This window comes from Tiliqua scincoides, chromosome 1 (assembly GCF_035046505.1).
Source record: "Tiliqua scincoides isolate rTilSci1 chromosome 1, rTilSci1.hap2, whole genome shotgun sequence".
NCBI classification, from domain to species: domain Eukaryota; kingdom Metazoa; phylum Chordata; class Lepidosauria; order Squamata; family Scincidae; genus Tiliqua; species Tiliqua scincoides.
In genome coordinates, this window is record NC_089821.1 from 104,414,566 (window position 1) to 104,439,210 (window position 24,645).

Genomic DNA, 24,645 nt, shown 5'->3' on the forward strand with positions numbered 1-24,645 from the left:
TGGGGAGGGCAGAGAGGAGGTGGGAGGGAAGCATTTCAGAGTGCGGAGACGGAAGGCGCTGGGCATTTCCAGGGGCAGACAGGCAGGGACCAGGCAGCGGAGTCAGGTGCTGGCAGTTATGCCAGTTCCTGATCCTATTCCTGGATGGCCCAATGCAGTTCCAGGCTGCTCAGATTTTCACCTTCTCATCAGGTGGCGTAGATTCGAGTAGAACTATTGGGGCCACTGCAGCATGACATAGGGTAAGGGACACATTTCCCCTTGCCTCAGGCTGTGCTGCTTTTGGTCCCAAACTTGCGCTGGATGCAGCACAGGCCTACCAGCCTGCCTGCTTCCAGTGCAAGTTAGGATTGCGCTCTTATTGTATCATAACTTTTCATTGACTACAGTCCACTTCGTAAGATGCATGAAGTGTTATCCTCTGTAGACTGGTTGTATGTTCATATGTATGTGTGTGTGCATGCGTGTGTGCAGAGGGACAGAGGCAAAAACTGTTAATAGAGGAGTCAGATGACCTGGAAATGCAAGTCTGTAACAATTCTTCATGTATATAAGGTAAGCATGGTAAAAAGACAGGGGTTGCGTCAGAGATTGGCCAGATTGGGCCTTGGCCAATGGTCCGGAACATGTCAAACCCAACCAGCCAACCCCTGAAGTCCTGCAATGCAGACAATGGTGGTGGGGAGTTGTTCAGCAAAACAACTCATGTTGTTACTGCCTTGTCCCACTGATTACCTGTGGGGCTAAAGTGTCAGCTTTTTTTATACTTACAGTTTTAACCCTGGCTAGCCACTTGAAAAATCTGGCATATTTATGGCTTTATGAGACTGTTTAGCACATGGGGAACTTTGACAAAATTTAGGCAATTGGGAAAATACCTTTTGGAATCCAATTCGAAATTATTAGACTTTTTTAGTCCTATATCTGACTGTGATCTTCTTCAGTGACTCATCCACACTCAGGATACCTTAAAGCTTTAGGAACATGGGAACGGAATCCGAAATGGAATGGAATACTTTTACTACTCTCCTTCAGAAAAGAGCACACTAACAGCCCAATCCTATCCTACCAAATGCTATAGCAATGCAGCCATGTCTACAGAGCACACACTGCATGCTGTATTGGGGAAGGTGATCAGAAGGCCAACCAGAGGTAAGTAAACTTTTTTGCTTACCTCTAGGTAGGCCTTCTGGCCATCTATGGGTCTCCTTGGACCCATGCCAGCTATGTACCTGGTATATGTCCACAGAGAGGAAGGGGTGGGGTGAGCAGGAAAATGAAGGATAGATCTGGTTTGTGCCTTTGTCGCTGAGATCCACCCCCTCTAGCCTGCTCCCCTCCCTTCCCTGTTCCAGAATGCCCTGAATCTCCTCCCTTCCCCGCCCTCCCTGAAAACTCACTGACACCAGTGCAACCTATGGAAGCTACTGGCGCATGCGCACTGCACCTCTAGAAATTGGCACTAGTAGCACAGAAGCATACGGTAGCATCCTAACTTTCAAACTTCCACAAAGAGCGTGTGCTGCCAAAGTGCCGGTTCTGATGTCGCAAGGCCCAGATAGGATTGGGCTGTCAGAGGATAATGCTTATTAAACTAATAGTAGTATAAAGTAATAAAATAATTACAACACTGAATCAAAGCTGGAATATAAAGTTACCCTAGCAGGCAGACTAGGAACAGGTACTTTTATCCCCCACCCCTCAGTGGTGAAAACAGAGGCTGGTGGGATGAGGAAAGTTGTGCAAAGGGAAAGCACCTCCCCCAGTGCTGCTGTTGTGCTGCAATTTAGAGCCCGCGGGATCCATTTTTAAGAAAAACTTGAGTTAATATGGGAGATGATCCAATTGGTTTGACCCTATGATACTCCAGATATGAGAAGCATCTGACTTCATGAATACATGTCACCATTTCATTTTGGGCCAGGCATCTTGAAGAATCATTCCTGAACAATTACATAGTCTACATGACTTTTAACACAGAGCATTATAAAGAAGGTGTCTGAGAAAAAGCAGGTCAAGATCATTTACAAAACAGGGTCTTTTATCCTCTTGGTTACAGCAAGGATGTTAGAATCCGGTCATAAGTTATGATTTGAAAGACATGAGAGAAGTTTGCTGAGAAGCAGATTATTAAATTTTTACTCACCAGATGAAGTAAAAAGAAGAAGAAAGAGGAAGACGGTGAAGGATCTAACTGAGTGGAATTAGCCACTAGTCTGTACATCCATTTCCACCATCCGTTTTCAGCATACTAATTCATTTATCAGAATTTAAGCTTCTAAGTAGGCACTGACTGTTTACACACAGGTCAGTAACCATGTGGACATTAGAGTTCATTGACATCAAATGTAGAATTTTAACTTAGTTAAAATTATCATACCCCTGAACAGCAGAACTGGGCAGGATATTAACTTGGCTGTGAAATTATTCTAAAGACACAAAAGAGAAATATTATCTTTTTAATTATTAAGAATATTAATATACTGCTTTTCAACACACACAAAAAGTTTGCAAAGCCATTTACATAATGGAGAAATGAAAAAAAAAAGTTCCCTGTCCGAAAAGTCTTACAAAAGTTAATATATAGTTAACTTTTACTGTACTGTATGTTAAAAAGTTACATACATTCATACATACCTCCCCCAGTGCTGCTGTTGTGCTCCAATTTAGAGCCTGCGGGATCCATTTGTAAGAAAAACTTGAGTTAATATGGGAGATGATCCACTTAGTTTGACCCTATGATACTCCAAATATGAGAAGCATCTGACTTCATGAATACATGTCACCAATTCATTTTGGGCCAGGCATCTTGAAGAATCATTTTTGAACGCTGTTTCCTTTAACACTGCTTCCTTTAACACTGTTCTTCATAGTGGGCAGCATCCTGGGTTGACTGTTGCAGCTATTCTCTCCAATCAGTGCCTCCATATATGTCTCCTATGGCAGTACTGTATTTCAGACAGCACTTGCTTTTGAGGAATGGATCCACGGAATTATTGGAAGTATTATTCCAATACACACACCTACAATTTCAGTAAGGCAACATTATGATATTGCTTGATTAGGGACCTAAGTTGCAAAAAGAATGCATTGGAGTGTGAAATGCTATACTCAGTTCCAGTAATCAAACTGAAATCATGAAATAATGGTTGAAATCATTTGAAATCATAGTTCCATCTTTAAAATTGAGGTTTCACACTTGTGCTTTTTGCCAAAGCCTACCTTTGGTTCATTCCCATCCTTCTCACATGGCACAAATAGCTAACCAACCAGAGAATCTGGTCTGTGTAACTTCTTATTGAAGCAACCTAACCTGGAAAGGTTACTTATGACTCAATCCTATCCTGCCTCCCACCCCACTCCACCTCACCCCAGCCCACCTCTGCTGGTGAGCTGCACTGAAAAATCACATGTTGTATCCAACTGGGGTGGGGGTGGTGATAGAGCACTGAGTGGGAGACTTTTGAAGGGAAGGGGGATTTAAATCTCCTTTCCCCTCTGTAAGCCTCCTGTCCTGCAATGGGTCTCTTCGGACCTGCGCCAGCAACTTCGCTGGCTCAAATCCGAAAAGAGAAAGGTGGCAGGGAGACTGCTGCCAGAGGGGATGGAATCTGCTGTGTGCCAGAGATGTTGCATTTTGTCACAGATGGCCTCCTGAAGAGGCTGGATTAAGTGGTTGCCTGGAGTGGTTGATTGTCACTCGGTGATGGGCAGGGACCTGCCCTTCTGTACCATCTCAGCTGGTCTTCAGGCCGACCCCCCTTAGTGTCACTGCTTACACTGCTGCCTCTACTCACTGGAAAAGTAACTTTTAAAAGCTGGGTCTACATTGGAAAGAAATGGCAGTGGAGGAGACAGTGATAAGGACTACATGTGCATATGCAAAAACATGGAGAGGTAGGGGGACTTAGGTCAGTCCTACATTTTCCTTTTAAAGTTACAAGACTGTGAAAGATGATATAAAACGAGTGGGGCAGGAGAAACTATAACTGCATCATCTCCCTCAGCCTCATAATTTTGAAAAGGAAACGTGACATCTCTAGGAAACATGATCTGTCAGCAAGCAATGCAGTGGCCTTGCCAAGGGACAGAATGATCTTCTCTGGTGTCGTGAATCAGGATCTGAAACTTGGAGTATCAGGTTTGAACTGGGACAGATCAAAGTCTCATGCTCTAAATCATGTCGCGTGCCAGAAGGTACTGGTTAGCAAAGGAGTGGTATTAAAAGGAACAATTAATCTCTCTCAGGGTGGATCCTTTTACGTCTGCTTTGTGGCATGTTACGTCAGGTGCAGCATACATTGTTCTACAGTTGTGTGTGTGTGTTTTAAGTAGTTATATACAAGAACAAATGGTTATACAATTTCCTCATATTTAGCAAGGAGAAACAGATTTTATCTGTTAACCAAAAAAAAAAAAAAAAAAAAAACCTGATCCAAAATGTAGAGTTGCTAAAGTGTAGAGTTGCCTGGCAGAACCCCTATGTTTTATTAGCAGAGTAACAGGTAGACATTGAGCAGGTGATTCTTTTCCCATGATCCAGCGGTTAAGTGATGAGGAAATATTGGTTAACTTCGTGTGTTATTCATTCAGCTGTGCCTATTAAAGGCACTGGAATCCTGCTGTAAAAGTTGGTCAGGCCTAGGTTTAGGGGCAGATGAGCTATGACCACCTGAGGCAGCAGGCTGTGAGGCACCTCTCATGACCTATGCACTAGTAGTTGAAACAAATGGTATATAGTCAAGGGCAGCACAACCTGGAATGGTGCTTGATGCTGCCTCAGGTTCACCATCTCTGTGCTACAAAACACCGTTCTCCTTGCGTGCTGCCATGAAACCTAGAAGTATGAGACTTCTAGTTTCATTTACAGAACAGCGTGAAGTCTCGCACTGTTCCTGTAAATGAAATCTGAAGTCTTGCACTTTTGTGAGTGAGCGGGAAGGAGATTAGTGTGGCTTGCATTGGCAGCAGGTTGAAGGGAGGCAGCAGTGGCAGTCTTGGAGTAAAAGGCACTCTGAATCCACCACTCCCTCAGACCCCTCATGGTCTGCTGCCGACGTACCCAGCTTCAGGTGGCTGCATGGATGGACCAGAACTGTAAACAGTTCATCTCTAGCGTAAAGCTGGCAACATTGCCCTGCATCAAGTACCCAGCATTGCACTGACAAGTTCATATTCTTATTATTTGTTAGAAAACTTTCAGAAAAATCAGCACCCGTCCAACAAACATGTGTATGACTGATTAGGATATCATCGCATTAGAATAATCAAATATTGTGTGATTAATTGGTATCAAATCCATTTGTTTGCAGTGTTCACTTTGCTATGTTTATGGTTGGCAAGAAAAAGGAAAATGGAATGTTTGAAGTAAAAAATGTTTCAGGTACTCCTGGACAATTTTTCACCAACCTTCTGGAATGTTTTGGGATCTTGTAGAATTTCACAGAAACTTCCAGGCCTTTTTAGAACTGCATTTCCTCAAATTTCCTAGAACAGTGGTTCTTACACATTTAGCACTGGGACCCACTTTTTAGAATGAGAATCTGTCAGGACCCACCGGAAATAATGTCATGACTGGGAGTGACATAATCAAGCTGGAAAATTTTTAACAATCCTAGGCTGCAATCTTACCCGCACTTACCCAGGAGTAAGTCCCATTTACTATCATTGATAAAAGAATATACATAGTAGCTTGTCAAAAGTACAGGTCTGTAACATTTCCCCAAATGCAGTCACATACCATGGGAGCATTCAAGTCTAATATATTAAAAATTAAATATTGAAATGAGTGGGGACCCACCTGAAATTGGCTCACAACCCATCTAGGGAGATTCGACCCACAGTTTGAGAAACACTGTCCTAGAATGTTCTCAGCCATGCCCTCGGAGCCATCACCAATCAGTCAGGGAAAAAAAGGATGACATGAAACAAGAGAGTCCAGCTATGATATTTTTAGCCATATTTTTTTTAATGGTTTTATTGTATGAAAGTGCACACAGTTGAATAGTGAAAGTAGCAACTAATGAAGGATACATTTAATGAGAGGAGAGATATATCCATAGAACTCCAATCCACACAGCATTATAAAATGCCACAGTTACTTAAAATGCTCTAACCTAGCGGTTCTCAAACTTCTTAGTCTTCAGAGCACTCTGTGCTCCTAAATGGAGTATCTGGGAGCCCCGCCAGTGTATGTATGGAGTCTTGGGAAGCCCTAGAGTGCTTACGCATGTGTTGAGTAGAGCAGTGCCAAGCAGGTGGTGGCTGCTTATGGTGTGCTTATGGAGCCCTGAGGAGGTCTCAGGGGACTCCAGGGCTCCTAGGAGCACAGTTTAAGAAATGCTGCTGTAGCCTATCTTAGCATCTCTCAGATGCTTTGCTTCAGTTTGCAAGAGCAGAGAATAAAGTGACCTTCTAAACAACATGACAAGGCTTAACATTCTATGGACCAAACTGGACTTTAATGGCGTATGAATATCCCACCGTGCTTGGGATTTCCCACATATTTTTCTTCACACAAGCTGTGAAAGGCCTCAATATAGATTAGGACCAAGATGCAGAGAGAAGGGAAATAGCAGATTCCGGGGGGATTTTCAGCCGGAGAACAGAGCAGAAGGAAGGCTTAAACTCCCCTTTCAGCACCACATTGTAGGACCTCCTACAATTGCTTTTCATAAAGAAAAGCACATGGGGAATCTCTAGTATGGGATTCAAACACAAAGCAATGTCTTGTTTGGTCCTTAGAGTGTTAACCAGGCCTATTCCATTGGTATTAAGAGCTCTTCAGTGGAGCTGCACTGTTAATTAACTACATTCCCAACAACTGTGTCAAGCCCAAATCCAGTAAGCAAAGTTCAACATAGCTGAACATGGTTGGAACCAGACTCATGTTGTCAGGGAACAAAAGCAATGCACCCAGGCAGGAACAATAGTCACATAGCTAAGGACTGGCCTTAGACTAAATGGCATTCCAGGTTAGAAGTGTTCAAGAGAGCAAATACCAGCCTAAACCTCACCTCTGGATTGCGACTGTGGTGGGGGCAAAGGGTTAAAGCCCCCCTTAAGGAGAGAAAAATAAATTCTTTTTAAGACTGGAAGAGCCTCAGTCTGCACTCCCTTCTTTTCTAGGTTTAGGTGCCTGTGAATAACTTTACACTAACATTTCAAAATTTTATTGCAGCTCAAGAGCCAACCCTATCCTCTGCTGTATCCTGCAGGGGAGTGCTGGATTGGGAGGCTGGGGAGAGGTAAAGGAACATATTTCCCCTTACTTTCCCATAAGTCTGCTTGCTAATGGGTCTCCTCAGATCTGTGCCAGCTCCTAACTGATGCAAGCCTGAGGAGAGAACGGGGTGCTATGAGATGTCCCCAGTGGTCTCTTCTTTGGGCTCTCCCATTCGCTGCCATCTTGGATTACACAAGATCTTGCAAGAATCACAAAAGATTTGCATAAACCAAGATGGCAGCACCTGGTAGAGCTGGGAAGAAGAGGCCACCACGAAATAAGGGCTTTGTGCCTCTGGTAAGTTTGGGAACCTTGGGAACTGGTAGATGGGACTCATTAGTCTGGGAAGGCAGCTCATCTAAGAGAAGGAAAACTCTGATCCCAAACCTCCACTGCCTTGTGGCTACATCCAGTTATGGAAGAGGCTTCAGGAGTCAACCTCAAGGCAAAATCTGGAGCTGGAGTCCCTGAGCAGTTCATGGCTGAACATAGTCACGTTCTGGCAACTCCTGCGATGCTGCTGGAACCAACTGTATTGGCTTCTGCCTTTCCATTGGACCATTTCAGCGACGTGGAGAGGGAGGATTTGCTGCATGGGTAACAGTCTATCCTCCATATCTACTCTACCCAGGCTTTGCGCACTGGAGAGGACACTCTGTTCCAGAACCACCATTCACAGCGCTATACCATAGTCTTCCGAGACTGAAGGATGCCAGCAGGAAGTTTGGGAACCACTGTATTACACTGTAAGCCTAGCAAGATATCAAGTAACCAAAATGGTTACAGTTTAGCAATCAGAATACATTCCCACTAGTTCCCTAACTGTAACGATACCCCCACCACCACCAGGGTCCAAGGTGGCCAGTCTGGTTCTCTGATCTTGCATTCAGATCCAGTCTCTCATTAATCCTAGTGGATGGTCAGCTAACCATGATCTATGAATGGTGTCTTCATTTTTTCCTTGTGGTGTTTCTTTATCCCCTCTGAGTCTAAAGTTCAAATTCAAAAGGTAGCCACTCAGTTTGCCTGTTTCTTTTTGTCTGCCTACAATGTTATTTTTTTTTGTTTTTCACAATGTTATTTTTTTTTGTTTTTCACATCCATTCTGCCAGCTTAGCTAATTCTCCACACTTGTGATTTTTATTTTCCGCACTATCCGACAGGCTCACAGTCAGCTTGACCAAAATGAGTCCCAACACAACTTTATTCTGTAAGTTGCTCTCAGTTCATCAAATATCATGTTCTACACTCGCGCCTGTCCCCACATCCTAGCCACCATCCTGAAATTCCCACAATTGCTCTTTAAGTAATAAAAACCAAACACATCCGCCCGAATCACATGCTCAATATGACGTGCACCTTGGCTGTCATTTATTGCTATACTGAATTTGACCCATGCTTCCGAAGTGTCACCGGGAGCAGGAAACATACATTTGACTCACTGCCAAAGTTAATACAGGTACACCTGTGAAACGTAGCTAATTATGTAATCAACAATCAAATGACTCATGAATAAGAAATCAGTTCACAATCTGCTTACGCATGAGTCAGAGATTACGTGGCGTGAGACCTTAAATTAGAGAGCCAAGAGGCTGTCACATGGCAAAGTGTTCTTTTTGACATTTCCAAGGAGGATGGAGAAGACAACCCAATGTGCTTCTTAGACTGACCATACATACGAGGAGCTGTCCATAGAAATTCAGCATAACAATTTCCTCCACTGGGTAAGTACTAATTCAGGGGTTTTTGTTTGTTTTTTGGAAGTACTAATGGGGGTGACGTAATGGATAAGAGCATGAACTATACTTTGGAACCTTTTGATTCATTTCTCAGGAGAACCATGAATTCACTTGATAGTCTTGGGCTGCAGTCCCAGATAAGCAGGGCTGACCTTAGGGCAATGCAGCCTATGTTGTGACATTGGGCCCCACTCTCTGAGGTCCCTTGTACTGGGACAGCAGGCAGATCTCCCACTGCTGCAGCCAGGATCTGGCAGCCTGGGATGGCAGCACGGTGAGGGAGTGTCGGCTTGCTTGCCCTCCCCTGGGACTGTTTGGCCTGAAATGGGCCTCCTAGAAGTAGTTGGTGGTGACATCATGTGACCGCCAACTATTTCTGGGTGCCATGTTTTGCATGCACAACCCCAAGTGTCTGGCTTGCCATGGCTGCAGTCGCAGTTTCCTAGTGAGTGGGGGGCCCTGTGCAAGCACCCCACATTGGGGCCAGCCCTGAGAGTAAGCTGCACTGAATTCAATGGGACTTACTTCTGAGTACACATGCGTAGGACTGTGCTGCTAAACAAGTTCCTTGCTTCCTAAGCCCCTTGTCATCACCTGTAACAATCAGATAATAGTGCAGGACTCCTGTTTAGGCTAATTAGAGATAATGCATATTGAGAGAAAAGGATCTATGTCTATATCAACTATAGAGGTGTTTGTTTCTGGTGAGTAAAATAGAATTACAGCCTAAGTCTTACTGAACACAATGGGCTGAGTAAGGTAAATAACATCATTTTCCAACGCATCTATTGCAAATTATTCTAATCACTCTTCTCTTAGATGAACCATCTCATTTCAGGGCAGAAAATGAAACTTTTGTTAACAGTAGTATTGTTGTTCTCATCGTCGTGATATACAAATTGTATTCAAACTGTTTTCAGTGTGAAAGCTGAACCTCTCTGTTGCTACATATATAATCAGAGTCAGAATCAGATTGAGACTGCAATCCTAACCACACTGTCCTGAGAGTAAGCCCCATTGAACAAAATAGGACTTACTTCTGAGTAGACCTGGTTAGGATTGTGCCCTGAGTGAATAGAATTGTTCCCTACTCCATTTTTTTGGGTCACAGCTCCTGTGTCTTCAATAGTTGCATGATTGACAGACATCAAATGAATCTTCTGTTCTATGGAGAACCAGTGGCAGGGCTATGCCATTTCAGTTTCTGCCTGTCATGTAGAAAGGCAAACAGCAAAGAGTCACAAACATTTCATGAGTACTAGATACTAGGAGGAACCTGATACTGTCCAATGACCATGCCTGGCAGTGTCTTTCTCAGCTGTCAAGCAAAGGTTTTCAACTGCCCAGCTACCTGTGATATTTTAACTGCTGAATTCACAGACAGTGACTGAAACCATGCTAGAATGTACAGTACTTGGAAAATGATGTCCCTTCCTCATGTTCTTCTGTCTCTATCTGTGAAGTACTGGAGGATGTGGTTAAGGCTACAGTCCTAACCACACTTTCCTGACAGGAAGCCCCATTGAACAATATAGGCTGAGAAGACCTGGTTAGGATTGTGGTGCACTAGCAATTGCTACCTCTGAATTTTCTATCTTGAAATTTTGCAGTAGTGTAATTAGTTATAACAGCATTAGTGTTAAACCATTAGTGCAGTGCTTTCTCAAACTCTTTAGCACCAGTTCCCACTTTTTAAAATGACTATCGGGACCCACCTAGCTTTTCGAGACTTTTAAAAAAGCTAATCTAGAAGGAAATAATATTTTTATTAATTTATTTACAAGTAATTATTTATTTATTTGCAAAAAACCCAATCCATTCCTCATGATGAGGGAGCCCTAAGGCTTGAGCCCCAGCCTCAAGGCTTGAGGGGCTTAATTACATGACCCAGCTTTCACCTGCCCCTACTACCTGTCATTGACAGACTTTGGGGAAAAAACACACTGGAAAAAAGAAACTCAAACATTTATCCATATTTACAGAAGTTTGCAAACTGCAGGAGCTCAGCTGTTTGCAGGACAGTTAGCAGCTATCTGGCTTTTGAATAGCCTCAGGGCTTGAGTCAATTAGTTATCTGACCTTTCCATCGCCCATGTTTTCATTGAAGGCTTTTTGGGACCCACCAGATATCGGGTTCTGACTCACAATTTGAGAATCGCTGCATTAGTGTAAATGTATTTCACTCATTATACTGAAAAAGAACATATTTCCATTTCCTCCCAAATTTCCAACTTTTGCACTGGAAAAATTGGGGGAGGGGAGAGGGTAAAAAGAAACTAGGAGAAAAAAACTGTTTTCTTCTTTTTCCCATTTTTCTATGTCTTCAGATCTCTGCCCTTACCCCTTGTACCAGGGGTACCAGGGTGCCTTTCTAGAGTGGGCAGCCATAAGACATTATCAGCCCATAGTCTTGTAACATCCTAACCCTGACCTTGTGACATCAGCCCCAGCCTTGTGACATCATCAGCCCCAGTTTTGTGACATCATCAGCCCCAGCTTTGCAATGTACCCCAGCACCCTCATTGCAATAGATCTTATGCACCTACTTCACCTTGCTGGTCAAGGAACAAGGAGGCTGTACCAATCTTTATGGTGGATTGGGTAGATGCTCCAAATAATTAGGATGGAATACTTGCTTTCATTTCATCACCTTCATGATAAGTAGTACATGACAACTCAGGCCATTTTTCTTCTTTAGATCAGGACATACTGAAAGAAACTGAGCATGGCATGAAAAATCTGATGTGTGGGTTGAAAATTTAATTATTGAAGTTTCCATATTTCAAGTATAAACCGATATATTTGCTGCAAATTGCCTTTGGGGGGGCAAGTAACTGCTTTTGAAGGGATGATTTTCAGCAGGAAGACATGTTGAGGGAATGGGTTAAAAAAAGCCCTTGTGCTGTAGTCCTAATCTAGACTGGGTCTAGATGGCTGCTTTTAGTGAAAGAGGTGCTTTCTAGGCCTTCAACAGCGTGAGGGACAGTGGAACACCCTGAAACCATAGGGGGAGTGGGAGGGGCTTTCGCTCTTAGCTCCCTAATCACATGGCCCCCGCATGCTTGTTACACAGCCAATCAACTGCAACTCTCCGCACAGCAATGCAGCACCATCAGTGTGGTGCCTGCTGTATCCTGCATGGGATTTTTGGCATGCTGAGGCCTTCCTGGGGTAAGGGAACATTTCTTTCCTTGCCCCAGAGAAGGCCCATGCCAGCCTGATGGGTCTATTCAGACAATATTGTTGGCACAGGTCCATATTGCCCTATAAAGGTAGATCAGACTTGGGATCAGGATTCAACAGGTGCTGCTACCCTGTTTTGACCACCCCCTGCCCCATTCCAACACCTACCTGCCGCCCTCCCATCCCCTGCACAGCCTTACTTGAGGCAGCAGGTATCCCTCACTGTACAGACCCAGGGCAATGACATGATTAACAAGAGATCTCGTTTGATCCTAAGGCTGTAACCTTGGACTGATTTCGGCCCCTTACAGATGTTACCATCCATGCATTTAATGAATATATATGGGCAGGAGCAGCCTCTGCCTCCTTGATCTTTCCTGTTATTACACTATTATTCTAAAAGTTTATATCCCACCTTTCCCACGCCAATAGGACTGACCTTGCCCTTTGCATTATGTTGGACGCGTACGCAGTGCAGGGATTCTGTAGTTTAAAAACAGGAAAACATGGGTTTGAAAGTTCCTTCCTTTGAGTCATTGGGAAGAGAGGCAGGGAGATTGTGAAACAATTACCCCTTTCTCCGTTCCTTGAAAGTAGATGAAGTGATGCAACTGAGAGACCCCTGCTTAACTGAGAAATCTATGCGTGATTTAAAATTTTCATGGAATATGTATTTTAACACAAAACAAAGCCAAGAAGTGCCATCTTTCCAGGAGCTGAGCTTAGGCTGGCAACCTTCAGTCTCGAAAGACTATGGTATAAGCCTACAGCACCCGGTATTCCCAGGTGGTCTCCCATCCAAGTACTAACCAGGCCTGACCCTGCTTAGCTTCCGAGATCAGACAAGATCATGCATGTGCAGGGTAACAAGTAGAACCTTTTTGATTGTGGGTTTGTTGCTATAGGCGGTGCTCTCTGTCTTATTTCAGAGGCAAATGAAAACAACCTGCTGGGGCAGGCATTTGGGATTAACTGGGAGTGTGCATTTTTTGTTGTTGGAATGTTTTACACTGTTACACTGTCACACTGTTAGCTTTTGGGCGCAATCCCAGCACCGACATAAGGGCAACGCAGCTCCAAGGTATGGGAACAAACATTCCCTTACTTTGAGGAGGCCTCCGTGAGTGACACCCAACTGCAGGATGCATCTCACGTCCCACTGGCACAGCTATGCCAGTGCTGGAAAGTTGGTTAGGATCTGGACCTTTGAAAATTATTTTATTGTATGTAAGCTGCCTTGAGAATATATGTATTAAAGGCAGTATAGAAATGAAAAAAATTAATAATAATTACAGTGATTGCCAGAACTGGGGGGGGGGGGTGTTAGTTTCCTCATCTGAGAAAGGGGTATAGCATATGTCTTTATAGAATAAAAAGCAATGTTTTAGAGGAAGGTCTACTTGTGACTCAAAAGGGCCTCCAAAATATCCTGAGCGTGTTGCAAAACTTTTTCACATTCTCTGTAAGCAAAGAGCCAATGTGTTGTGATGTAACTGTTGCACCATTAAGTTAAGAAGTTCTGCAGCCTCTTTCTGGGAGTGAGTGACTAAAATTACAAAGGAAAAGACAACTACAACCACATCTACCTATTTTGTTTTGCAACGCAATATACGCAATGTCCTGCTTTCCCTTCAACAGAAAGGGAGCCAGACTGAGAAGATAAGCGGAGGACACACAGATTCATGCCACGCATATAACAGACAGCCTTTCCTCTTCCTAGTGCCACTATGGTAAGTGCATAGACAGCTTAAATTTTATTTTGCAACTGTGTTGAGGTTGAAAGATGTCCAGAGCACCCTTTCCCCTTCAGACTATTCTTGGGGCCAAACTAAACATAGGGCCCAGTCCTATCCAACTTTGTAGGACTGATGCAGCAGTAGCAATGAGGCATGTGTGGTTGGGGAGTAGCTTTGGAGGCCTCCTTAAAGTAACATTTGCTCCCTTACCTCCAGACTGCATCAGTGCTGGAAAGTTCCATAGGACTGGATCATAATGGGCTTAAATTTATTCATAAGTAACCACTCAGGACTGCAGTTTGGATCACAACCACAACAAAGGGTAGGTAGCATTCAACTCTACTTCATGTTATTTTCCTCCTGATAATTGCCGTCCTCCCCCTTATTCTTGCTATAATGGCATTTTCCCAGTTAAACAGCCACCCAGCAAGGGACTGGTTTTTCTTTTTGCAGAAAAATGGCATTGGAGCAAAGAGTTAAACACCCTCTATTTCCACCCCAATTCAAACTATGGCTCCCCCCCCCCAGCTGCTGCTTGCAAGTTAATTTAAACCCCCTTACCATGACACTAAGATGCACATAACCTTCAGTTTGACCACTAGATTCAGGGGGGAAAGGCAGCTTTTCATGATACCAGTAGCAGGGGATTTTCTACTTTCTTTCTTTCTGTTTATTTCAGGAGAATAGCAACGGGGATGGCGTTAATTTATCCGACTTGTTCATTTTGGTGTTGGCATTGTCACTCGCCTTCTATCTGTGGCACAAATTCACTGGGGAAAACCACTTCAACTGCGCTGATTTTGTAGGGAGATACGTGTTCATCACAGGCTGTGACTCCGGATTTGGAAATCTGGCAGCGAGAACTTTTGATAGGAGAGGATTTCGAGTTATTGCCAGTTGCATGACCGAAAAGGGGGCAGAGGACCTGAGAGCAACCACCTCCAAAAGGCTCCTGACCATGCTGTTGGATGTGACAGACGAAGATAATGTCAGGCAGGTGGCAGAGAAGGTGAAACATGAAGTAGGAGAAAGAGGTAAGTGGCGGAACAACTGGGCTCTTCCCTATAGCTGCTAAATAGAGCTGCCAGGGCCACATCCTGAGACACTCCTGTACCTTTAAGAGATGCGTGGCATGCAGATGGGTGCAGTAGGAGAAACCTCATCTGAGGATTCCCTTCCCTGCCATATTTAAAGCCATCTCCAAGACAATGGAGCAATTTTCTGAGCAAACCTTTGGTTTTAATTAACCCTACAGTCTGTGATCTTAGCATCTGCTTTGCAACTCCACCACAATTAAGACATTTGCATGGCTTATTCCCAGAGTCAGGGTCCTCTCCTGGACAGTCTTCAAGACCCCTACACATTATAAGGTTTTATATATACACTCTTATTTGCCAGGAACATTTCTGGATAGTTGCAGACTGAGTATGTCTTGACAACTCCTCCTTCTCACCCGATGACGGCGTCTAAGTGCAGTGAACAGAACCATCCTGCTTTTCTTGATGACCTTTCTACCAGCACATCAAACCTCTCTACAGTTGGGAATAAGGCTGTACCAAACCAGTCATGTGATAAAGCAGCAGCCACCATTATGTGATCTGCAGGGAAAGCCAAAGGAGAGCTCTAGTCAGCTGGAATACAGTTCTGTAATTTATGTAGCTCCATGGCTGAAAATCTAAGAGGAACAGCATGGTGCTTAAATCCACATTACTCTTTGCAAAATGAGGGAAGGGGAGTCAGCATATTCAAGCATCCGTTCTTTTTCTGCAGAGGGAACAGCTCTACCAGGAATAATATTCTGATTATTGCTTCCTTGGTTGGGAGCTTGTGAACGAAGGAGCATTCCACTTGTTCAAGAGATCCTCACACGAGTGGAATGCACCTGTTCATGAAGGGAGTTCCCAAGGGCAGAAGCCCCAGTCAAGCTACAACCTCTTGTTTCTCCAGTATTCAGTTCTGTTACTGAGTAACATGACTTCTCTCCTTCTTCCTGCACATTTTAAAAACCACAGGAAGGAAATGTCAAGAGGATTACAAAGCAGTGTTGGACAGCTATGAGTGTAATAAAACACAAACAGTAGAAAAAGCAAAAAGGATTGTAGGAGAATCGTAGGTTGTTAATTTTGTTTCAGGATTGCATGTCATGTTGGAACCAGGTTGCTGGGGCCTGAAACAAAGCCGCCACGGTATGTCTCCATTGCATCTCCTGCCATTCCCCAATGGTGCACTGGACATTTACCATTGCCCCTAGTACTTAGGGTTCATTGGTCAGCTCAGCCAAGTGCCCCCTTTGATAGGTGTGGACCCTTGATCAGTGCCTGATCTGGCTGACTCCTGATGCCTTCCCAAGTGTATGTTCGCTTCTTAGTCACTGCCTCACAAGCTCTGAACTGCCAAACCCATGGCTACTCTGACCATAAAATTGGCACTCCATGAAATGGGTATCTTTGAAAGCCACAGTCCTAAGGTGGGCGTGAAGCTTCTCCCAAGTTACAGTATTAATTCCCCTTTTGTTCCTGTAATGTTCTCACATCCACCTCTCAGCACGATAACTTATAAGTGCTTTTTGGAACCTGATCATCCTTATAAAGAGCCGGTAGGAAAAAGAATTTACTCTTGCTTTGGGGACTGTTTCAGGGTTAGTGCTGCCAGTTTAGCTGGCTGCCTGCTCATGACAAACAAGGTTGCCTGACCAATTTGCCACAAGCAGGAACTGAAATGTCACCAATGATCTATTCAGTGTGAAAAGAGCAGTGGCAGGCAAGACACAGGCAGTCTATTTACCGTGTCAACATAAACACAGATAGTCATATGCGCAAGAGCTCTTGTTTTCCCAATATTCTATTGGCCTTCTGGGAGTGTGTGTGCAAAACACCATCTCTTCCATTAGGCCTTTTGTCCGGCTGGTTGTGCTGTCGCCCCTACCCTTTTGACTCTCATTGTCGGCTGAATTGTTTTTCTTACTGAATTGTGCTTATTCTGTTGTTGTACACTGCCTTGAACACCAGAGAGGCAGCTAAACAAAAAATAACAACATTATTATTAAATGTTTGCTTTACCCGGTGTGGGATGCCAGCACGTCACCCCCATGCAGTGGGCAGGGCAAAACCCCAGGTGGTGGGTGTGGTGATGTACCATCACTCTGCCCCCACTGGGTTTTTGGCTGTACCTTCTGATAGAACAAAGATAGAACACATTCTGCATGAAATTACGCATTGATTGATATATAACATGCTGGTATTATTCCTTTTAGTGATTTTGGTCACTAGTGGTGTCACCCCCCCCAAGGGTGTCAACTTACTAACACCTTATTGGAGCAGTTCTCAAACTTTTAGCACTGGGACCCACTTTTTAGAATGACAATCTGTCCAAGACCCACCAGAAGTGATGTCATGATGGAAGTGACATCATCAGGCAAATTAAAATAAATCAGTATAAATAATTATTAATAATAAATATGAATAATTATTAATAATAAATACTGTTAATAATACTGTTAATAATTAAAGTAAAACAAATAATTAAATAAGCAGAAACCAGCCCTGTTCCACCAAGTGCGTTTCCTCTGTAGCCTGCCTGCAATAACACCCTCCCCCCCAAACCAGTAAGGTTTGCAGCCCTCCCCAGTGCCCAGCTCAATTTAAGAACTTCTGTTTAGACCAGATCACTGTCAGGATCCACCTGGCTTTGCAAGTCTCAAAAAAATTCACCTTATCAGCTGAAGCCTGTTTTGATCCTTTTTAGGGGAAGAGGGAGGCTGCCTTCTGGAGCATTTGTTGAGCTCCATTTCCATCAGATCAGGACCATTCTGCTAGCTTCACATTCCCCTTTGCCTGACCTGACCACCAGCCAAGGCACATCTGCTTACTCACGAGTAAACAACCGTGAGGCTTAGTTTCGCTTTCCATAGGGCTCAGTACATTCATCTGCTTAGAGGGAGGGACTTCTTTCTCAGGTGTTTTAGGGGGCTGCATTCATTGGATCAGGACCATTCTGGTGTCATTGGATTCCTCTCAGCCTGCCCTTTCCGAAGGTCTAAGGCAAGTGCACCTTCTCGCGAGTAAACACGAGATACGGCTCACTTTCACTTTCCATAGGGATCCATGCATTTTTGTTCTCCAGTTTTTTGGCCATAACTTTTGATAAAAAGGAGATATTTCACTCTGGTTTTTTGCATTGCATTCTGCTCGAAATTCCACATTCAACGGTATATAATATGATGGTGTTACTCCTAACCAATGTGATTTTAGCACGTCACCCCCCCAGTGCGTGTCACCCCCCCAGTGTGCATCACCCAGTGCGGTCTGCACCCCCCGCACCCCCTAGTGATGCCACTGCTTGGAACAACCATCATAGAGCTTTCATATCCTCTTCATATTACTGCGCTTGTCAACAGTGGATATTCAGTTCTTCAGCATTCATCAGCAAATCACTGAATGACACAATGTCAAGTGATATACTGTATGTATGTGCGTGAATCAGTGTTCTGACTGAAAAAAAACATAATTATGAATTCTAGTGAGTGTATATTACTGGATTCTTACTGCTATGCTCTTTCCATCTGTGTATATATTTGTTATCTATTTTTTTCCTTGTAAAACATTTATGGCCCAATCCTATTCAGGCCGGCTGACATTCTAGCACCTCTTCTGTTGGTACGGAGTTCAGTAAAGCAGTCGGCGGCAGTCATAAAAGGCAATGTCATTCATATCATATCATGTTATTTCTTCCGTCAGAGCACTGATTCGCACACAGGTGCACTCAGGATCTTGCTGCTGAGGATGTTGGTGGGAAGGCCAAAGCCTTCTCTCCCACGTTGCCAGCTCTCCAGCTACCTGCCGGAGCAGGTAAATCAACAGGAGGGGTGGAAGGGGTGGGGTAGGACAGAACAGGGGTGGGGAGGGGGCAGAACTGGGCAGGGAGGAGCATAACAGGGGCAGGGAGGCTGCGGCAGGGGTTGGATCTATGTGTCAGATCCTATCCCACTTTCCTGCCACCTCCCCGCCCCCTTTCTCTCCGCAAACTTGTGCTAGCAAAATTACTTGTGCAGGTCTGAAGAGAACCATTGCAGAGTGGGAGGCTTACAGAGGTGGAAGAGGATTTCAATCCCTTTTGCATCTGAAGCTTCCCAGTCCAACCCACCTTTCCCCCCCTCCTGCTGCATACAGCACACCCATTTGGGGGGCAGCGGAGGGGAAAAAACTCTTAATTTCAATCTACAGAAAAGAATGCGTTTGATTTTGTATTGGTCCCCAAATGTTTCTTTCCTGGACATAACATGTTGTCTCTTTGGTTTTTGTCTTGTATCTCCACAGGTCTCTGGTGCCTGATCAATAATGCAGGAATTATGGGAGCAACAGCACCAACTGACTGGTTGACTATCGAACACTTTAGAGAACCGATTGAAGTTAATTTAATTGGCCTCATCAATGTAACAATAAATATGCTTCCCATGGTGAAGAAAGCCAGAGGAAGGATAGTAAATGTAACCAGTGTTGGTGGTAGCGTAGCGATATGTTCAGGAGGTTATTGTCCATCCAAATTTGGGGCAGAAGCATTCAGTGACAGTTTAAGGTAAAATCATAGATCATAACAGGTGGGCTTGACAGTACACAATAGCTCATGACTCATTCTGGCCACACCCACATAGGGAAGGTTCTATATGGGATTGATAGAATTTACTTCCCATCACCTACACCTGGCTATCGCTCCATGTCTGATATATACAAGTGACTTTTTCTCCTCCCCAAAAGTGACTTGCATGGGATGTGAAGGGAAGATTGGATGGGGGTTTGGGAGACATTCATAGACCTCCAATTCCCTGCAGCAGACCCTTGTACTCCTTGTGCACGTGCACCCATGGGAGGGGATTTGGGGGAAACTGGAGAGAGTACCATGGAATCCTTCTCTGCATTGAAACTGCACTCGTACTCACCCAAACCCTTAAAGTAGGATGATTTTTCTCATTCTATACAATAAAACTCATAGAATAGAATAAACTCATTCTAAACATTTTGCATAGATAGAGGTGTTTGTTTCGGTAAGATAGGTTTACAGCCTATGTCTTAATGGGCTGACTTCGAAGTAAGATAAATAACACCTTCAAACACCTCTATGCATGAATGCAAAAATCCATCTGTCAAGTGCTATTCTTCACTCTAAGGCAGCTGTTCCCAAACTTTTTTGACTGGCAGCTCCCTTTACCTACTGGGCCTTTGGCCGTAGCTCCCTATTAGGGCTACAATCCTATACATTGTACAGAGTGGCAGGTTTTTCACGAGGATTCCATGGCTGGTTTCCACAGCTTCCCAGGGAGCCACAACTCACAGTTCAGGAACCACTGCCCTAAGGGAAAAATATATATTTGCTTTGGCAAACAACCATCTTGCTTGTTACTGAGGTCACATATAAACTCAGATCAAGACAACAAACTCACTCTAAGGTGGTGTTTCTCAAACTGTGGCTTGAGACCCACTAGGTGGGTCATGAGCCAATTTCAGTTGGGTCCCCATTCATTTCAATATTTGATTTTTAATATATTGGACTTGAATGCTCCCATGGTATGTGACTGCATTTGGGGAAATGTTACAGACCTGTACTTTTGACAAGCTACTATGTATATTCTTTTATCAATGATAGTAAATGGGACTCCTGGGTAAGTGTGGGTAGGATTGCAGCCTAGGATTGTTAAAAATTTTCCTGCTTGATGATGTCACTTCCGGTCATGACATCACTTCTGACGGGTCCTGGCAGATCCGCATTCTGGGTCCTGGTACTAAACGTGTGAGAACCACTGCTCTAAGGAGTTCATACAAGTTTGTGTACACGTTCACAGTAATGTGTAAACACAGTCTAAGACTTAGCTTTGTCACTAGCTAAAAGAAAGCCACCCCAGTAGACTATTTTAAAAAGTAATAGCATTTTAAACTGTTTTGCAGACATGACATGAAAGCATTTGGAGTTTCGGTGTCTTGCATTGAACCTGGGCTGTTCAAAACTGGGCTGTCCGATAGAATCAGGGTGATGGAAGAGAAGCAGGCTATTTGGAAACAGCTTCCTCCTGATATCCAAAGGCAATATGGTTGTGACTATTTACAGAAAGGTAAGACGTGAACAGATTATTTTACATTGCTGAAAGATGAGGCCTAGAATTCTAGAATAGTCAAAGATGTCATTTTGAGTGAGCTAGTCAAATTGGTAGCCATTTTGTTCCTTCCAGTCTATATTTATTGCAAAGGGAAGCAGGTATTGCTCTCAGCCCATGTCAGCTCCAGGTCAGAGAATGGAATGTCCATGGCTTGCTAGGACCTGGCAGAAAGAGGCGGCAACACAGAGAGAGAGAGCGCGCGACAGAGAGCACGCACTGGGCATCTGGTGTGTGGTCTGAGTTCTTCCCTTGCTCTTATTTCATACTGAAGAGTAAACTATCATGACCCAGCTCAGTTGCCTAACTTCCTTTGAAAAAGCACCTGGTAACCCTGGTACTCCACACAAGTTTCTGTAAGGCAGTTTTTATTACTGCAATTTTATGGCTGCTCCAATAACATAGATCTGTCTGTTCTACCTGAACAAGATTTTCTTAACATAAATTGGATTGTGTCTGTTGAACCTGGATTGCTCTAAGCCTGATGCCTTGTAAAAGGCATTTTTAAACAGGGTTATACACACAGCAACTGGTAGAGCTCTAAGCGCAGGCCTACTCATCCCAGAGGAGAGGGATACACGGAAGATACACTGACAAGGTGTGAAAATTGTCAAGGCACACCACTAGTTTGACAATTGACAAGGCACACAATGCTGCTTGCAGGGGGCTCATATCCCCCCAATGGCCCTACTAATAAATGACCCTCCCCCAAACTCCTGCGGCACACCTGCAGATCATTCATGGCACACTGGTTGAAAACCACTGGTCTAGAGGTTAGTCTGTGCCTAAGTTGACAACTAATGCACTGTGCCTGAATAGAACACAGAGATGCTGTGAATTATTACTTATATATTGCTAACATGAATTAATGGAACTCTCCTATAGCTAAACAGGTTTTAAAAGCATCACCGCAGAGCCCAACTTAATTGGTTTCTACTCTAGTCGCTTCTATTGCTTATCTCCAAATAATGATAATAATAATAATAACTAGGTATTTATAAACCGCCTTTCTGGTCATCGGATTACTCCTCTGACTTTATTCAAGACGGTTTACATAGGCAGGCGTTTCCAAATCCCTCAAGGGGATTTTTACAATCATAGAGGTTCTCTCTTTCAAGAACCAACAACATTTCAGAATGGATCTTCCTGGTTTAGTCTCACTTCTGGCCTCCAGTTCTCCCACGCAGGCTGACAAGCAGTTCCATCTCTCTCACATGGAGGGCAGCCAAGACACTTCTTGCTCACACCAAGAGCAGGTGGAATCACTCAGCTCAGCTTGTCAGCTGCTTCAAGGTCTCTCTCGCCATTCTCATCCATTCAGGGAGCTGCCGGTGTCCTCGAACTGGCGACCTTCTGATGTTATCTTCAGGCTAATGGAGGCTCTACCCTCTAGACCAGACCTCCTGTACAAAACTGGCTTTGTGATTCTTATTCCATCAAACCAATTATTGCGTAATAAGGTAGTAAAATGTCAGATCTTGATGCAGTAAGAGAGCCACCTGAGTTCATTGCCTTATAATTTTAATAGGAAAAACAGAATCCCAAACAAATACTGAAAGAGATATTGAATCAGAGTCTTCAATCCTTCCATATCCAGCGATCACTGTGTGTGATTTTGTCCCCCTGTTGGTTCATTCTTTCCTCAGATGCACAAAAGAAAGAAGAACTGGTGAAGATGTGTCAGAACGCAGACCTCTCATTGGTTGTCAAGTGCATGGAACATGCTGCAATGAGTAGAAATCCAAAGTCACGATATAGTGCAGGTTGGGATGCCAAGATCCTGTGGCTACCACTCGCAAGCCTGCCAACATTTCTGCAGGACTTAGTACTCATGAAAAACAAAGTTAAGCTAGCTGATCCAATTGTGCGGTAAACCCCTTCCTTTATTTACACTGAGTTCCCAGTGTAGCTTCACTCTGCTCAGGATAAGAACTGGATCTATCTTGATTGTTAATCCAGCCACAGTCTAAACACTCATGCTTAAAGTTGTGCTTACTTAAACAATGCAGGCACATAGACTTCTGCCCAGTGGTAAGCAAGTATCCAGTAATGTTAACAATTATCATTGCATGTTTACATTAAAAAAAATTGCTCGCAGAAGGGACCGTGCTTCCCAGTAGTAATTTCTAATGAAGGCTGATTAAGATACAGGCACTTTTGTGCCTATAGGGTGATACAGGGTTGGTATTTTAGCAGTCAAAAAAGTTGGGAACTACAGTGTAGCGAGGAGGGAGATTTATAAACTAATGGCCCAATCCTATCCCCCCTCTGCACTAGGGGAGCGCACAGCTCACCAGCACAAGCTATCACTGTAAAGCACATTGCGACAGTGTAGAAATTAGTAGCACCAGCCGGAAGGCCTGTGCCATCCTGCCGGCGTCAGTGCAGACCTTGACATGCACCTGAGCAGGTAAGATCTATGCCAGGCAGCAGAGGGGTGGGGGGAGGATGGGGATGGGGTATAACGGGGCAGGGGGTGGGTGGATAGGGCCCAGGAGGGTGGATAGGCGGCAGCAGTGCATGGCATATTTATCCCCCTTCCTAGGCCAGATACACCAACACGAACTTGCACCAGCAATTTAGCAGGTGCAGGTCTGACGTGCCCCATTGAGGCAGCTGGGGCTTATCCCAACTGGCGAATGTCCCCTTACCTTTAAGAGCCCGCCAGTGTGTCAACAACCCCATAGGATGCAGCAGAGTCTGCACTGGCACTAACGTCTGCCCTATCTCAACGTGCTTTACAGATTAGGATTGTGTTGTAAGCACCAAAGAGATAAAGATAGAGATGCACAATAACCAGTCACACCTTACATCTTTATAGCAAACAAAGCACGTATTACCTTAGGGATGAACTATAATTTGCAAAACAGTTCTTTATAGCACATTACACGTGCGTGGTTTACTTCGGAAAAACAAACGTCTAAGATAGCGACACTCAAATTGTGGGTTAGGATTTCCTTAACGTGGTGCAGGGCACCTGAAAGGGTGTGTGATGTTCCAAGGAAAGATAAAAAGCAGGTGGAGACTTCCTCCCCCACTCCAGCCAAGAACCAGGTGACTTGAATGCCTCCTGGGGGGGGGGGAACCCCTGCTGAACCACTTTGCACTGATGGAGGTGACTGTATGCCTAATCATCCCATTCTAATGTAGGATAAAATACTCAGAAAAAACTACTGCTATGACATAATGATAGAGTATGTACAAGTAGGTACATGCAGATTTCAAAGGGGATGACTTTCAACTCTTTTAAGGCCAGTGTTTGCTTAGTAGCCTAGTCCATAGATCCTTTATGCCGCTTGAGTGCACATAAGTTATCATCTCCACATGTTCACTTATAGAGTACATTATTCCTCTCGGCTACAAGGTAGAGCAAGTTCAGTTGTAAGTTTTCCATCAGAAATATCTATTTTGAAAGTGTGCTGAATAAAAATTTCTAAATCATTCCTAGTTACTGCTCACAAAAGAATTGCAACATGTTTTACATTATTTTTAATGAAGGAATTATTTATTGTTTGGAAAGATTGTCCGTATGCAAGACTTTAATATTGCAGTGTTTGTACTGTACCTTTTACATTGTGGAGTAGGAGCACCATATACATTTTTCCACTGGCAATATGT

General features: G+C 43.9%; 1 protein-coding gene across 1 annotated transcript; it reads left to right on the plus strand.

The window, feature by feature from the left end:
* Positions 1-7,459: 7,459 nt before the first annotated feature.
* DHRS9 (dehydrogenase/reductase 9) lies at positions 7,460-22,900 on the plus strand. The gene is made up of 5 exons (XM_066621610.1): positions 7,460-7,522; positions 14,563-14,917; positions 19,199-19,457; positions 20,822-20,985; positions 22,674-22,900. The coding sequence occupies exons 1-5, from the start codon at positions 7,460-7,462 to the stop codon at positions 22,898-22,900; spliced, it is 1,068 nt and encodes a 355-aa protein (XP_066477707.1).
* The last annotated feature ends 1,745 nt before the right edge of the window (positions 22,901-24,645 follow it).

Excerpts from the sequence above, each read along its gene's own strand:
- DHRS9 (XM_066621610.1), top strand. The coding sequence starts at position 7,460 with ATGGCAGCACCTGGTAGAGCTGGGAAGAAGAGGCCACCACGAAATAAG. Across the intron at positions 19,458-20,821 it reads GCATTCAGTGACAGTTTAAG|ACATGACATGAAAGCATTTG; the intron begins GTAAAATCATAG and ends ACTGTTTTGCAG. Across the intron at positions 20,986-22,673 it reads TTGTGACTATTTACAGAAAG|ATGCACAAAAGAAAGAAGAA; the intron begins GTAAGACGTGAA and ends TTCTTTCCTCAG.